This window comes from Tiliqua scincoides, chromosome 4 (assembly GCF_035046505.1).
Source record: "Tiliqua scincoides isolate rTilSci1 chromosome 4, rTilSci1.hap2, whole genome shotgun sequence".
NCBI lineage: Eukaryota > Metazoa > Chordata > Lepidosauria > Squamata > Scincidae > Tiliqua > Tiliqua scincoides.
The window spans coordinates 1,725,841-1,739,169 of record NC_089824.1 but is presented as its reverse complement, the minus strand read 5'-3'; the positions used below and the strand labels follow the sequence as shown (position 1 = coordinate 1,739,169).

The 13,329-nt window shown below is 49.2% G+C and overlaps 1 protein-coding gene and 1 pseudogene across 1 annotated transcript; both read right to left on the bottom strand.

Annotated features, from left to right (window-relative positions):
- Positions 1 to 629: 629 nt before the first annotated feature.
- Positions 630 to 748, bottom strand: LOC136650844 (5S ribosomal RNA; annotated as a pseudogene).
- A 138-nt stretch (positions 749 to 886) lies between these two features.
- Positions 887 to 13,002, bottom strand: LOC136649637 (ras-related protein Rab-26-like). Its single transcript, XM_066626415.1, has 4 exons — positions 12,606 to 13,002; positions 10,769 to 10,931; positions 9,145 to 9,264; positions 887 to 1,080 (listed from the first exon to the last, which is right to left on the bottom strand). The coding sequence occupies exons 1-4, from the start codon at positions 12,792 to 12,794 to the stop codon at positions 959 to 961; spliced, it is 594 nt and encodes a 197-aa protein (XP_066482512.1). The 5' UTR covers positions 12,795 to 13,002; the 3' UTR covers positions 887 to 958.
- Positions 13,003 to 13,329: the final 327 nt, after the last annotated feature.

Genomic DNA, 13,329 nt, shown 5'->3' with positions numbered 1-13,329 from the left:
AATGCATCTAGTCCAGAAGCCATCACCATGTCATGTGGCAAGGAGTTCCACAGACAAATTGCATGCTGGGTAAAGACATATTTCCTTTGTTCTGATGCTCCTGACACTCAATTTGAGTGAATGGTTCTGGTTCTGGTGTTGTATGAGAGGGAAAAGAACATCCCTTTATCCACTCTATCCATCCATCAACTGAGCTCAATGTGGGGAACTGCCTGGCCAGCAGCCTCCCATACCAGCTCCGCAGGTCTTGGCTCTCCTGGGAGAGGCCATGTGGGCTGCCAGTCTGCGCTCAGTATCTTGCCCAATGCCAGTACTGGCAGCCAAAGCAGTGAGCAGGTGCTATAGGCGAGTGCACAAGATGGCTTTGCCCTCGACTGCCTTGCTGGGGCCTGTGGGAAAAGGGCGAGGAGTGCCAAGGGCACCATAGCTGTACTGCAGAATCCATGATTGCCTGCAGTTGGGTATGCATGGGGGCAATAGGCCTTGCTGAGGGCCAGCTGCTTGCAGCCCATATCCGTGTGCATCTCACTGAAGGCAAAAAATGAGAGCGGACCAGGCCATGTTTCTTCCAGCTCAAGGCCCTTGCCCCAACTGTTTGGCAACCTTCAGTCTCGAAAGACTATGGTATAAGCCTACAGCACCTGGTATTCCCAGATGGTCTCCCATTCAAGTACTAATCAGGCCTGACCCTGCTTAGCTTCTGAGATCAGATGAGATCAGGCATGTTTGAGCTAGAAAGGCCTCTTGCTATCCTCTTTGCCTGCTCTGGTCTCTGCAGGCAACTCATAAAAGGCCAAATCTGATATGGAGCACATGCACCAAACAAGGCGACTGCTTCTCCATAGCATGGTTTATAGGGCTCTTGAGGCATTCTGCAAAATGGTCACATGAGGTTATTTTCTTCCAAAAGGTGGATGGTTTGTCAGGGTGGTTTGCCTGGTCCCATCCCATCCCCTCCTCAGCAACTACAATGGCTGAGGTAGCCAGCTTCTTGTAGTGCATGAATGCCGCTGCGCTGATATTCTTTTTTGAGAAAGAGTTTGTCTGCCACCTCCTGCAGGCACCAGTTCACATTCTCACCTGGAAGGGAAGAGGAGGGAGAGCCTTGGTCAGGCAAGAGCGAGAACATAAGAACAGCCCCACTAGATCAGGCCGTAGGCCCATCTAGTCCAGCTTCCTGTATCTCACAGCGGCCAACCAAATGCCCCAGGGAGCACACCAGATAACAAGAGACCTCATCCTGGTGCCCTCCCCTGCATCTGGCATTCTGACATAACCCATTTCTAAAATCAGGAGGTTGCGCATACACATCATGGCTTGTACCCCATAATGGATTTTTCCTCCAGAAACTTGTCCAGTCCCCTTTTAAAGGCGTCTAGGCTAGACGCCATCACCACATCCTGTGGCAAGGAGTTCCACAGACCAACCACACGCTGAGTAAAGAAATATTTTCTTTTGTCTGTCCTAACCCGCCCAACACTCAATTTGAGTGGATGTCCCCTGGTTCTGGTATTATGTGAGAGTGTAAAGAGCATCTCCCTATCCACTCTGTCTATCCCCTGCATAATTTTGTATGTCTCAATCATGTCCCCCCTCAGGCGTCTCTTTTCTAGGCTGAAGAGGCCCAAACGCCGTAGCCTTTCCTCATAAGGAAGGTGCCCCAGGCCCGTAATCATCTTAGTCGCTCTCTTTTGCACCTTTTCCATTTCCACTATGTCTTTTTTGAGATGCGGCGACCAGAACTGGACACAATACTCCAGGTGTGGCCTTACCATCGATTTGTACAACGGCATTATAATACTAGCCATTTTGTTCTCAATACCCTTCCTAATGATCCCAAGCATAGAATTGGCCTTCTTCACTGCTGCCGCACATTGGGTCGACACTTTCATCGACCTGTCCACCACCACCCCAAGATCTCTCTCCTGATCTGTCACAGACAGCTCAGAACCCATCAGCCTATATCTAAAGTTTTGATTTTTTGCCCCAATGTGCATGACTTTACACTTACTGACATTGAAGCGCATCTGCCATTTTGCTGCCCATTCTGCCAGTCTGGAGAGATCCTTCTGGAGCTCCTCACAATCACTTCTGGTCTTCACCACTCGGAAAAGTTTGTTGTCATCTGCAAACTTAGCCACTTCACTGCTCAACCCTGTCTCCAGGTCATTTATGAGGAGGTTGAAAAGCACCGGTCCCAGGACAGATCCTTGGGGCACACCGCTTTTCACCTCTCTCCATTGTGAAAATTGCCCATTGACACCCACTCTCTGCTTCCTGGCCTCCAACCAGTTCTCAATCCACGAGAGGACCTGTCCTCTAATTCCCTGACTGTGGAGTTTTTTCAGTAGTCTTTGGTGAGGGACCGTGTCAAACGCTTTCTGAAAGTCCAGATATATAATGCCCACGGGTTCTCCCGCATCCACATGCCTGTTGACCTTTTCAAAGAATTCTATAAGGTTGGTGAGGCAAGACTTACCCTTACAGAAGCCATGCTGACTCTCCCTCAGCAAGGCCTGTTCGTCTATGTGTTTTGAGATCCTATCTTTGATGAGGCATTCCACCATCTTACCCGGTATGGATGTTAGGCTGACCGGCCTATAGTTTCCCGGGTCCCCCCTCTTTCCCTTTTTAAAAATAGGTGTGACATTTGCTATCCTCCAATCTTCTGGCACCGTGGCCGTTTTGAGGGACAAGTTGCATACCTTAGTCAAGAGATCTGCAACTTCATTCTTCAATTCCTTAATAACTCTTGTGTGGATGCCATCAGGGCCCGGTGACTTATTGATCTTTAATTTATCAATGAGGTCTGAAACATCTTCTCTTTTAACCTCTATCTGACTTAACTCCTCGGTCAGGAGGGGCCGTTCGGGCAGCGGTATCTGCCCGAGGTCTTCTGCCGTGAAGACAGATGCAAAGAACTCATTTAATTTCTCTGCCATCTCTAAGTCTCCTTTTATCTCCCCTTTCCCTCCCTCACCATCCAGAGGGCCAACCGCTTCTCTGGCGGGTTTCCTGCTTCTAACATATTTGAAGAAGCTTTTATTATTCCCCTTAATGTTGCCGGCCATGCATTCCTCATAGTCTCGCTTGGCCTCCAGTATCACCTTCTTACATTTCTTTTGCCACAGTTTATGTTCCTTTTTATTCTCCTCATTAGGGCAAGACTTCCATTTACGGAAGGAAGCTTCCTTGCCCTTCACAGCCTCTCTAACTTGGCTGGTTAGCCATGCGGGCACCCTCCTGGATTTAGTGGAACCCTTCTTTCTTTGCGGTATACACCTCTGCTGGGCCTCTATTACAGTTGTTTTAAGCAGCCTCCATGCACTCTGGAGAGATTGGACTCTTTTTACCCTCCCTTTCAACCTCCTTCTAACCAGCCTCCTCATTTGGGGGAAGTCCGCCCGTCGGAAGTCAAGGGTTTTTGTTAGAGATTTGCCTGGTATTCTTCCCCCAATGTGCATGTCAAAACGGATCGCAGCATGATCACTGTTCCCCAATGGCTCAGTAACGTTTACATCTCTAACCAGGTCCTGCATACCGCACAAAGAGAAAGAGCTCCCAGACGTGTAAGTGGATCTGTAGACATACAAGATTTCTTGGTAATGGGCTCTTAGAAATGGGCTATGTCAGATGCAAGGGAGGGCACCAGGATGAGGTCTCTTGTTATGTGGTGTGCTCCCTGGGGCATTTGGTGGGCCGCTGTGAGATACAGGAAGCTGGATTAGATGGGCCTATGGCCTGATCCAGTGAGGCTGTTCTTAACTACAATTCCCAGGAAGCCTTGCAGGTCTCTTGTTATCTGGTGTGCCCCCTGGGGCATTTGGTGGGCCACTGTGAGATACAGGAAGCTGGACTAGATGGGCCTTTGGCCTGATCCAGTGGGGCTGTTCTTATGTTCTTAACTACAATTCCCAGGAGGCCTTGCAGGTCTCTTGTTATCTGGTGTGCTCCCTGGGGCATTTGGTGGGCCGCTGTGAGATACAGGAAGCTGGACTAGATGGGCCTTTGGCCTGATCCAGTGGGGCTGTTCTTATGTTCTTAACTACAATTCCCAGGAGGCCTTGCAGGTCTCTTGTTATCTGGTGTGCTCCCTGGGGCATTTGGTGGGCTGCTGTGAGATACAGGAAGCTGGACTAGATGGGCCTATGGCCTGATCCAGTGGGGCTGTTCTTATGTTCTTAACTACAATTCCCAGGAGGCCTTGCAGGTCTCTTGTTATCTGGTGGGCTCCCTGGGGCATTTGGTGGGCCGCTGTGAGATGCAGGAAGCTGGACTAGATGGGCCTATGGCCTGATCCAGTGGGGCTGTTCTTATGTTCTTATCTACAATTCCCAGAATGCCTTGCAGGTCTCTTGTTATCTGGTGTGCTCCCTGGGGCATTTGGTGGGCCGCTGTGAGATACAGGAAGCTGGACTAGATGGGCCTTTGGCCTGATCCAGTGGGGCTGTTCTTATGTTCTTAACTACAATTCCCAGGAGGCCTTGCAGGTCTCTTGTTATCTGGTGTGCTCCCTGGGGCATTTGGTGGGCCGCTGTGAGATACAGGAAGCTGGACTAGATGGGCCTTTGGCCTGATCCAGTGGGGCTGTTCTTATGTTCTTAACTACAATTCCCAGGAGGCCTTGCAGGTCTCTTGTTATCTGGTGGGCTCCCTGGGGCATTTGGTGGGCCGCTGTGAGATGCAGGAAGCTGGACTAGATGGGCCTATGGCCTGATCCAGCAGGGCTGTTCGGATGTTCTAATGGTGCGCCCTAGATAGGGCTACTGGTCTCTGAGGTGGGAAATTTAGTATTGTCCCTGCATTCTGAATCCCTTGCCTCACTGTTTCTGAACTCATCTGATAATGAGAACCAAAGCAGTTCGTCATGAGAGAGAGCTGTATTGCCTTTGTCTGTGTAATGCTGCCAAATGCAAAAAATAAGAGAGAAACTCAGACTGGAGTTTCCAGCAGCCAGGCCCAGGCACCTCCCTCCCTTCTACCACAGAGCAGCTCCCAAGCAGGGAGCATTCTTGTCCTCATCTTTGTGGTGCTGCTGTGTCACCAGGTGATGATCAGAGGGCAGCCTGGCCAGGCCAGTGATCTGGGAAACCAACTGGGGCCTGGCGAGCCCTATAGAATTCTTAGTTCAAGCTTGGTTCCTTTGTCGGAGCAATTTGTCTTCATAAACTGCCTTCCTGGACATCTTAACTGTCTGCCTGACCATGACTATAGACCCTCCTCTGCTCCCCTATCTCTGTTGACTTTCCTTTGTGCCTGACCTGACTGTTACCTGCTGTTGTCATGTTCAGATCAATCTGAACCTTAGCACAAAGCATGTAAATATTGCCATGCTTCAAAGCTGATTAGTACAATATTTCCATTTAAGCTTGCTATGAAAGGAGCTAATTAGGAGTTGGTTTAAGACAGGTTGCTGAACCTGAACAACTTGAAAGCTTATAAGACCTTCAGTATGAACTTCCTAGTAGCTCAAGTTTAGAAAAGATGTCTGGAAAAAGCTGCAAAGCTCACAGGGGAACTGAGTTTGGCGGTGCCCAAGGGCTTTGCTTTGGTCTGGCAAGCTCAGCTTTTCATTAGTACTTGTTACCTGATTACTTTGAAAGGAGAAACAAAGCAAAATACAAAGCCAAGTCAGAAGATCAAGAGTAGGAAGAGCAAAAGATCAACTTTAAATCAGGTTTAGTGTGTGCTGCTCTTCATTTGGTCCATACTCCATGGCTGCTTGGTGATTGTCTGGGACCAGTGGATGGGAACTTAGCTTTGCCTGTTCTTCAGCAGAATCACTGGCTTCTGCTCTGACTTTGAACACAATTCAAAGTGCTTTTTATGCATGTCAAGCCCTATATCAGCCCTGTTATCACCCTCAGGAGAGAGTGACACCACACCACCCAAGCCTCTGACAGTCTTTGGCGCTCTCCTGGCCCAGCCGCCTCATGCTCTGGTCAACAAGCGTTTTTGCCTTTTGCTTGGAAAGGGCCTAAGATCGCTTAACAGAGGTGGTCTGGGGGTGGGCTTTTAACATTTTAAGCAATGAGATATCCTGGAAGGTCAGGGGAGAAGTGATTATGTCACCCCAAGCTTACGGAACCCCAAGCTCATGGAGGTAAGTGATGTGCTCTGGTGCCCCCATCCGTGGAAGTTAGTGGGTGGTGACTGGGGACAGTCAGGCCCCCTTGGCTGTGAGACACACTCTACAGATTGGGCTGTCTGAGATCCTTTCCCTTTCTTCAAGACTGACAAAACCTTTTACACTTTTTGTAATCTCTTGTCGCTGATACTTCTGTCACCCTTGATTTAGGTTGCTATTTATCTGAGCCTTCTTTCTAGTCTAGCCTTAGTTTAGCCTTAGCCTCTGCTATCAGATATTTTCACTGTGTGTCCTGTACCTGACAGCTGCTGTAGGAATTCTGTCTGTATTGATAGGCAGGGTTTTTATTTCTAAAGTGTGACTGTGTCATCAACAAGCAAATTGGATTCAGCATGCAGAGAGCGTGTGCCATGATCTGTGGCTCTTGAGTAGCCACAGATGCCACAGTTAGATTTGCAGAGCCTTTGCCCCACCCATGCCAGAAACCCTGTTATTAGGAAGGGCACAAAGCGTGATCCTCCCCTTTGGGTGCTTGTCAGCCAAAATGGAACCTGCTCTGCAGCCAGTCATTACTTCCATCCTGAGACACACACATTCCTTCAGCAGTGTGGGTCACTGTTTGCAAGCCTCTCCCTTCCCTCGCCTGTCAAATTAGGTTGATTGCTCCTTTGACCTCGCTTGGCTAGTTCTCTGAGGCTTGGTTGCAAGGTGAGTCCTTGCCCTGTGCCTGCAATCTGTCTCATGTCTTGCAGTCCTGGAGAAGACTTGGGCCAGGAAACATGGCCGCAGTGTTTGCCTCCACCCCATAGTGAGACTGGCAGCACCCATGAGGCCACTCAGTCAACATACCTCCTCCTTCCAGAACTCTTACTCCTGAGTGGGTCGCACAGGCAGTTGACTAGGCTGGGGGGCTGTGTGTGTGTGTGTGTGTGTGTGTGTGTGAGAGAGAGAGAGAGAGAGAGAGAGAGACTCTTGTATGGTTCCCCCCTCCTATATTTGATGGATCGGTTAGATGACTAATTTTGTTGTTCCTGAGGTCTTGTTCTAAGGTGGCATCAGAAGGTGGGATGAGGGGCAAGTGCCCCACCATAAATAATGTTGCACCCCTTTCCTCTCCCCTGCACCTCCCAATTGCTGGACCCCTTCAGGGAAATCACAGTTCCCATCCTCAGAGCCCTGGTTTTTTGGAGTCCTCATCCACCAGGTCCTTGGTGGTGGTCTGGAGGCTTTCATTCTTGTTACAGCTTTGCTTTTAAGGTCTTGTAGGGCTCCCCTGCATCAGTTGGGTGGGGAAGGAGGCTTTTGGACCTGGGACTGGTTCTTTTCCAAGCCTCTGTGCCCTCCTCCCATTCTTTCTGTAGTGCACCCTTCCTTCCTACACTCTTACTGCCACCACCTGCTGCTCACCTTTATGGTTGTTTGCAAAACAAGCAAACAGGATGCTTCTGCTGCAGGCTGCAGTAAGTACCTATCTAGCCTCAGTCTGGCCTGCAGGAGATGGGGGGATTTCAGGCAGAGAAATAGAGGCATTCAGGGGACAGAGAGAAAGAAGTTTGATGGATTTAAAGAAAACAAACAGATTTGTGGATTTTAGATTGGCTTATTGGAAGTTTATTCAGGGATGATATGTTGAATTTTGAGGTGATGACTTTCTGCAACTGCTGTAGGCAACAGGAGGAAGAGGAGAAAAGACAGCTCACATGCCAGAATCCAGCCTTCTCTCCATGGCCCTTGACAAAGCCTCTTTCTTGTTCATGTCCTGGTACTCTCACCTGGGCTACTGCAGCCCCCTCCTTCCTGGTCTTCCATTGGCTCATCCTAGTCCCCTCACCTCTATGCGATGCTGTTGAGGTCATTCATCCCCATTATCTGCCGTATCTATGCTTAAGCACATGTGAGAGACAGAAACAGATGTGCTTTGCTGCCTTCCTCTCCCTCTATCTCCGTCTGCTCCTCTCTTCTCTCCCTCATGTCAGGTTGTAAACTTCAACCCCCTGAGGCTGGGACCTGTCTTCTTAACATAAAATGCCATGTACGATGATGAAGCTATGTAAATAATAAGGCACTTCACCACCACCATGGCCACACTAGATGCCACACTAGACGCTGTTCCAGAACCACTATTCAGAGCGCGATACCAGAGTCTTTCCAGACTGAAGGTTGCCAACAGCCAGTCACCACCACAACAGCGCAGCTTTCTGCAGTGCAATGAAAGAGGGTTTCCACCATGTTTCATCAGGCAAAAATAACACACCTGCTGCTAATGCTTGGAAATTATAACTTCTTCATAAACTGGAATTGCAAAGAAGGCTCCATTCCTAGGCAGGCTGACTTGAAAGTTACCTCCACCAAAAATCAGTAGAACTTGCAAGTGAGGAAGAATGTTTCGGAGATAAAAATTTCATGCAAAATACAGCTATTTGTCTTTCAGAAATCTAATTTGTAGAGCAGGGGTGCCCAAACCCTGGCCCTGGGGCCACTTGTGGCCCTCGAGGCCTCTCAATGTGGCCCTCAGAGAGCCCCCAGTCTCCAATGAGACTCTGGCCCTCCAGAGATTTTTTGGAGCCCACACTGGCCCGACACAACTGTTCTCAGCGTGAGGGCGACTGTTTGACCTCTCACGTGAGCTGTGGGATGAGGGCTCTCTCCACTGCTTGTTGTTTGCATCACGTCTGTGATGCAGTAGTGGCAGCAAAGGAAAGGCCAGCCTTGCTTTGTGCAAGGCCTTTTATAGGCCTTGAGCAATTGCAAGACCTTCATTCTTTCATATGTTCATCTTTAATATATTCACTTATGTAAACTTATGCAAATTTATTCAAATTTTAAATGTGAATTAATTCTTCCCCCCTCCGGCCCAGAACACAGTGTCAGAGAGATGATGTGGCCCTCCTGCCAAAAACTTTGGACACCCCTGTTGTAGAGCAAAGCTTCCCTGGCCCGCCCACCCAGAAGCACCCCTTGCCTCACTGCTGCCTTGTTCCAAACTTGCCTGCATGGCCCTCTTTCATCTTGGCCTGTCTTGGTGGGAGGGGGCAGTCTAGGCTGCCTGACTCTACCTGTCTTAGCAGAAACTTTGTATCTCCCAGATGCACTGTGCTCCTCAGCAAACCTCTCGGCCTTCTCCTCAGGCACACAGTTTTCCAGGTCACTCTTGTTGCCAAGGAGGAAGACATCAGCTGGAGGAGATAGGAGAAAATATGGGAGGTGGTAAGAAAGACTGGGGGTGCTGTTCCTTTCAGAAGAAGGGCTTCTTTTTCTTTCCCCTCCTCTAATAATAAAATAATGTTCTAACACAGGGGTCTCCAAACTTCTTGGCCAGAGGGCCACATCAGATATCTGGCATGGTTTTGAGGGCTGGAAAAAAATTTAAATATAACATTTAAATAAAAAAATTAGAGATGGAACTTAGATGAGTGAATAAATGAATGAATGGGCTCATTCATTCAATCTCTCTGGCCCACAGGACACCCTCCAGACACAATCAGAGCACAATTCTGGTCATGTTCAGCTGAGTGGGCCAGAGGCTTTCAGGGGACAAGAGGTTGGTCGCGGGCCGGATAGAGGCTTGCCCCTGGCCATGTCTGGCTCTTGGGCCGGGGTTTGGAGACCCCTGTTCTAACAGAAACCCACTGATTACAGGGCAGTTTATCACTAACCCCCCTCTGAACAGGAAGCAATAACAGGCAAACTCTGGCAATGGGGAAGCTCTTAAAGGCAGGGAGAGGCACTTGGCTTGGGTTGACTCAACTTGACTTAACGAGTCTTAAATTAGGAGCCGACTTAAGTGGCTCTTTTGACGAGTCAACTTGAGTCATGGATGTCACTGACCCTAACTTGACTCGCAACGTAGAAAGCAACATAGAAAGCAACATAGAAGAGGCTGCAGTGCAGCAATTTGGTAACCATATTATCTGAATTCCCTTTTAAAATTAAGTGAACAAAGGATGGCAGTTCCAGAGAGAAGGAACTGGTGTGGAATCAATTGTGGTCAGGGAGATAAATTTCCAAGCAATCAGGTGAAATCTCTGAAAGGTTGGTTCCATTACACATGGGGCAGTGTGTCTATGCCCTTGCTGACTCTCCCTCACAGCCCCTATTTATGTCCCCAGCCCATCACGTCCTTTTCTGCCCCCTCACTTATCCACATCTTTGCTGTAGCCCAACAGTCTCCAAACCATGGCCCAAGGTGGGTCAGAATAATGATTCTGGGTGCAGGGCCTTCTGGGGTTATTTCCGGGGGAAGCAGCTGACCAGCACATGGCAGTGTGAAGACTGGGCATGAAAACTGCTGGCTGCCTCATGGAATGGTAAGACTTCACCACTGCCATGCTCGGAATCATCATTCTTGCATTTTGGATCTGGCCCATGGGCTGGGATTTGGCAGCCCATGCTCTAATCATCTGGGGGGGGGGCACACAATCTCACATGTTATCCAAACTCAGTACATTTACAATTCTCCACCATAAAGTTGTCCCCCTTTTTACTGGCCCTGCGTTTTTAACATCTGCTTGCAGACAGACATTGTGCAGGAGAAGCACAATTTGCTGGCATGAAGGAAGGAGGTGCAGCAAGTCCTGCCCTCCATTTCTGTGAAGTGGGTGGCTACTAAAGGCACAGAGACAGAAGAAACCCGCCACCCTCCTTTTTCCTTTCCTACATTCCTCCTCCCCACTTGCCTACCATCAGCACAGTACTGCCTGGCCACGTAGAGCCAGTGTGAGAGGCTGTCGAAGGAGACAGGGCCAGAGACACTATACATCAGGAGCACAGCATCCGCATCCCGAAAGTAGCAGTTGTTCAGCGAGAGGAAACGCTCCTCACCAGCCGTGTCCCACAGAGAGATCTGCATAGGGAGAATAAAGCAGCATGAGTAGAGTTGCAAGCTGGGGGTGGCGGCAGGAGAATCCACCACCACATGAAATTGCCCAGGCTGTTTTACAGCTGGGATTCTGCTCTAGAAAATGATTGAAGCCAGAGGGGGGCATTATGAAGCACAGCAAAAGAGTGGAGAAAAGGCTAAGACTACGTGTGACACAAGGCGGAGCAAAAAATCCAAACCTTACATCTAGGTTAATGGGTTCTGTCTGTGACAGATCAGGAGAGGGATCTTGGGGAGGTGGTGGACAGCTCAATGAAAGTGTCAACCCAATGTGCGGTGGCAGTGAAGAAGGCCAATTCTATGCTTGGGATCATTAGAAAAGGTATTGAGAACAAAACAGCTAGTATTATAATGCCATTGTACAAATCTATGGTAAGGCCACACCTGGAGTATTGTGTCCAGTTCTGGTCGCCGCATCTCAAAAAAGACATAGTGGAAATGGAAAAGGTGCAAAAGAGAGCGACTAAGATGATTACGGGGCTGGGGCACCTTCCTTATGAGGAAAGGCTATGGCGTTTGGGCCTCTTCAGCCTAGAAAAGAGACACCTGAGGGGGGACATGATTGAGACATACAAAATTATACAGACTAGGCCAATTCTATGCTTGGGATCATTAGGAAAGGTATTGAGAACAAAACGGCTAATATTATAATGCCATTGTACAAATCAATGGTAAGGCCACACCTGGAGTATTGTGTCCAGTTCTGGTCGCTGCATCTCAAAAAAGACATAGTGGAACTAGGAAAGGCATTTGGGAGGCAATGCATCAGAAGTCTGTGCTTGCCTGCCCAGGCCCTTGGTGAAGACTCTTCACACTCCATTTCCTGTTTTCAGTGGCATAGCTGAGGAGGGTACTTGGGCCAGTAGTTGACTTTCCAGCCTTTGGAGGGTCCCATGATTGGGACAATCCATTTGCACCCCATTCATAGATATGTGAATTGACATATTGGGCTGGAATTGCCCCAGCTTTCAGCACTGCTTGCCATGCGGTTGCACTAAGGCCCCAGTTTTGCCTTGTGCTGATGTCTTGGCAAAGGACTTGGGTCTTTGCATGTGACCAAGGAGATGAGAATCAGACATTTGCTGGGACAGTATTATATTGTCATTCTTTTATATAAATGCACTTGTCACTCACTTTTCAACTTTAAAAGCCTCCAAGTCACGATTAATAGCTCTCAAAAACAGGAAATACTAAGGACAGTACAGTACAAACTTAAAAAGCAAGAACAGAGACACTGACTAGCATCGAGAGTAATTAAAAACCACAGAGAACCACACTGAGCAGCATCAGTACCCAGAGGAAGCTTTTCTGTATAAAATGTTCTTTCCCTGCTGGGGGATAAGGCAGCAGCTCTACCCAGTGTCCTAAAGGGTGGCACTCTGCACAGCAGAAGTGGCCCACCCCATGCCCCAACCCCCACTCACTGATGTGCTGAAGTGTCACCACTAGGGGCAGGTGGGTGTCAGGCAGTGGGTCTGCAGAGTGCAATGCCCCTGATGAGCCAGGGAACTGGGCCGCAACACACGTTCTCTCATCTGGTCTGGCATTCTCTTTGCCCTCCAGAGGCGCAGTGTTTCAGGGGGAGGCTCCAACAACACAGGCTGGGGCTTTCCCTAGGGCTTTCTGGACAACTCCTACCTGCACCTGGAGGCCGCTGCGAGAGTGTTTCAGGGGCAGAGCTTTCTCACACACGCCCATGTGCTGGTCAATGGTATGTGCCCCCTGCAGGAAGTGCCCTGTCCTGACGCGGTGGAAGAGGGTGGTCTTCCCCACCCCAAAGTCTCCCAGGAGGATCAGCTTGAACGTTGGGGGAGAGGAAGCTGCCATTGACAGACTCCTCTGTGTGATATTTGACACAGCTCTCCTAGTGGCACGCTGCCAAGTTCCTGGTGGGCAGAAGTGCCATCTCCCCACTTAGGCAAGCAGGGCAAAGCAGCTCTCCCAGCAGTGCAGTGGCGGTTCTTGCAAAGATGCAGCTGGAAGGAGACAGAAATCAGGAATGTGGGTCTGGACAGGACACCTGGGACCCGACCTGGAGAAGTGCAAGATTAACCGAAGGATATAAGAAGAGCCTGGCTGTAGAATCCAATCAAAGGCCCGTTAAGTGGCTTGACAAGCTTTGTGTTTGTTTTTTAGTGCCCAATGTTTGTTTACACATGTCTATGTGGTGCTGGGTGCCTGCCAGGAAAGTATGACCCAGGCCAGTCTTGTGACATTTGTCAGAGCAGTCTCTCTCTCTCTCTCTCTCTCTCTCTCACACACACACACACACAAACACACACTCTCTCTCTCTCTCTCTCACACACACACACACGGGTAGGCGGGCGGGCAAGAACTTTTCCTCTCTTCTGTTTCTGTGGAA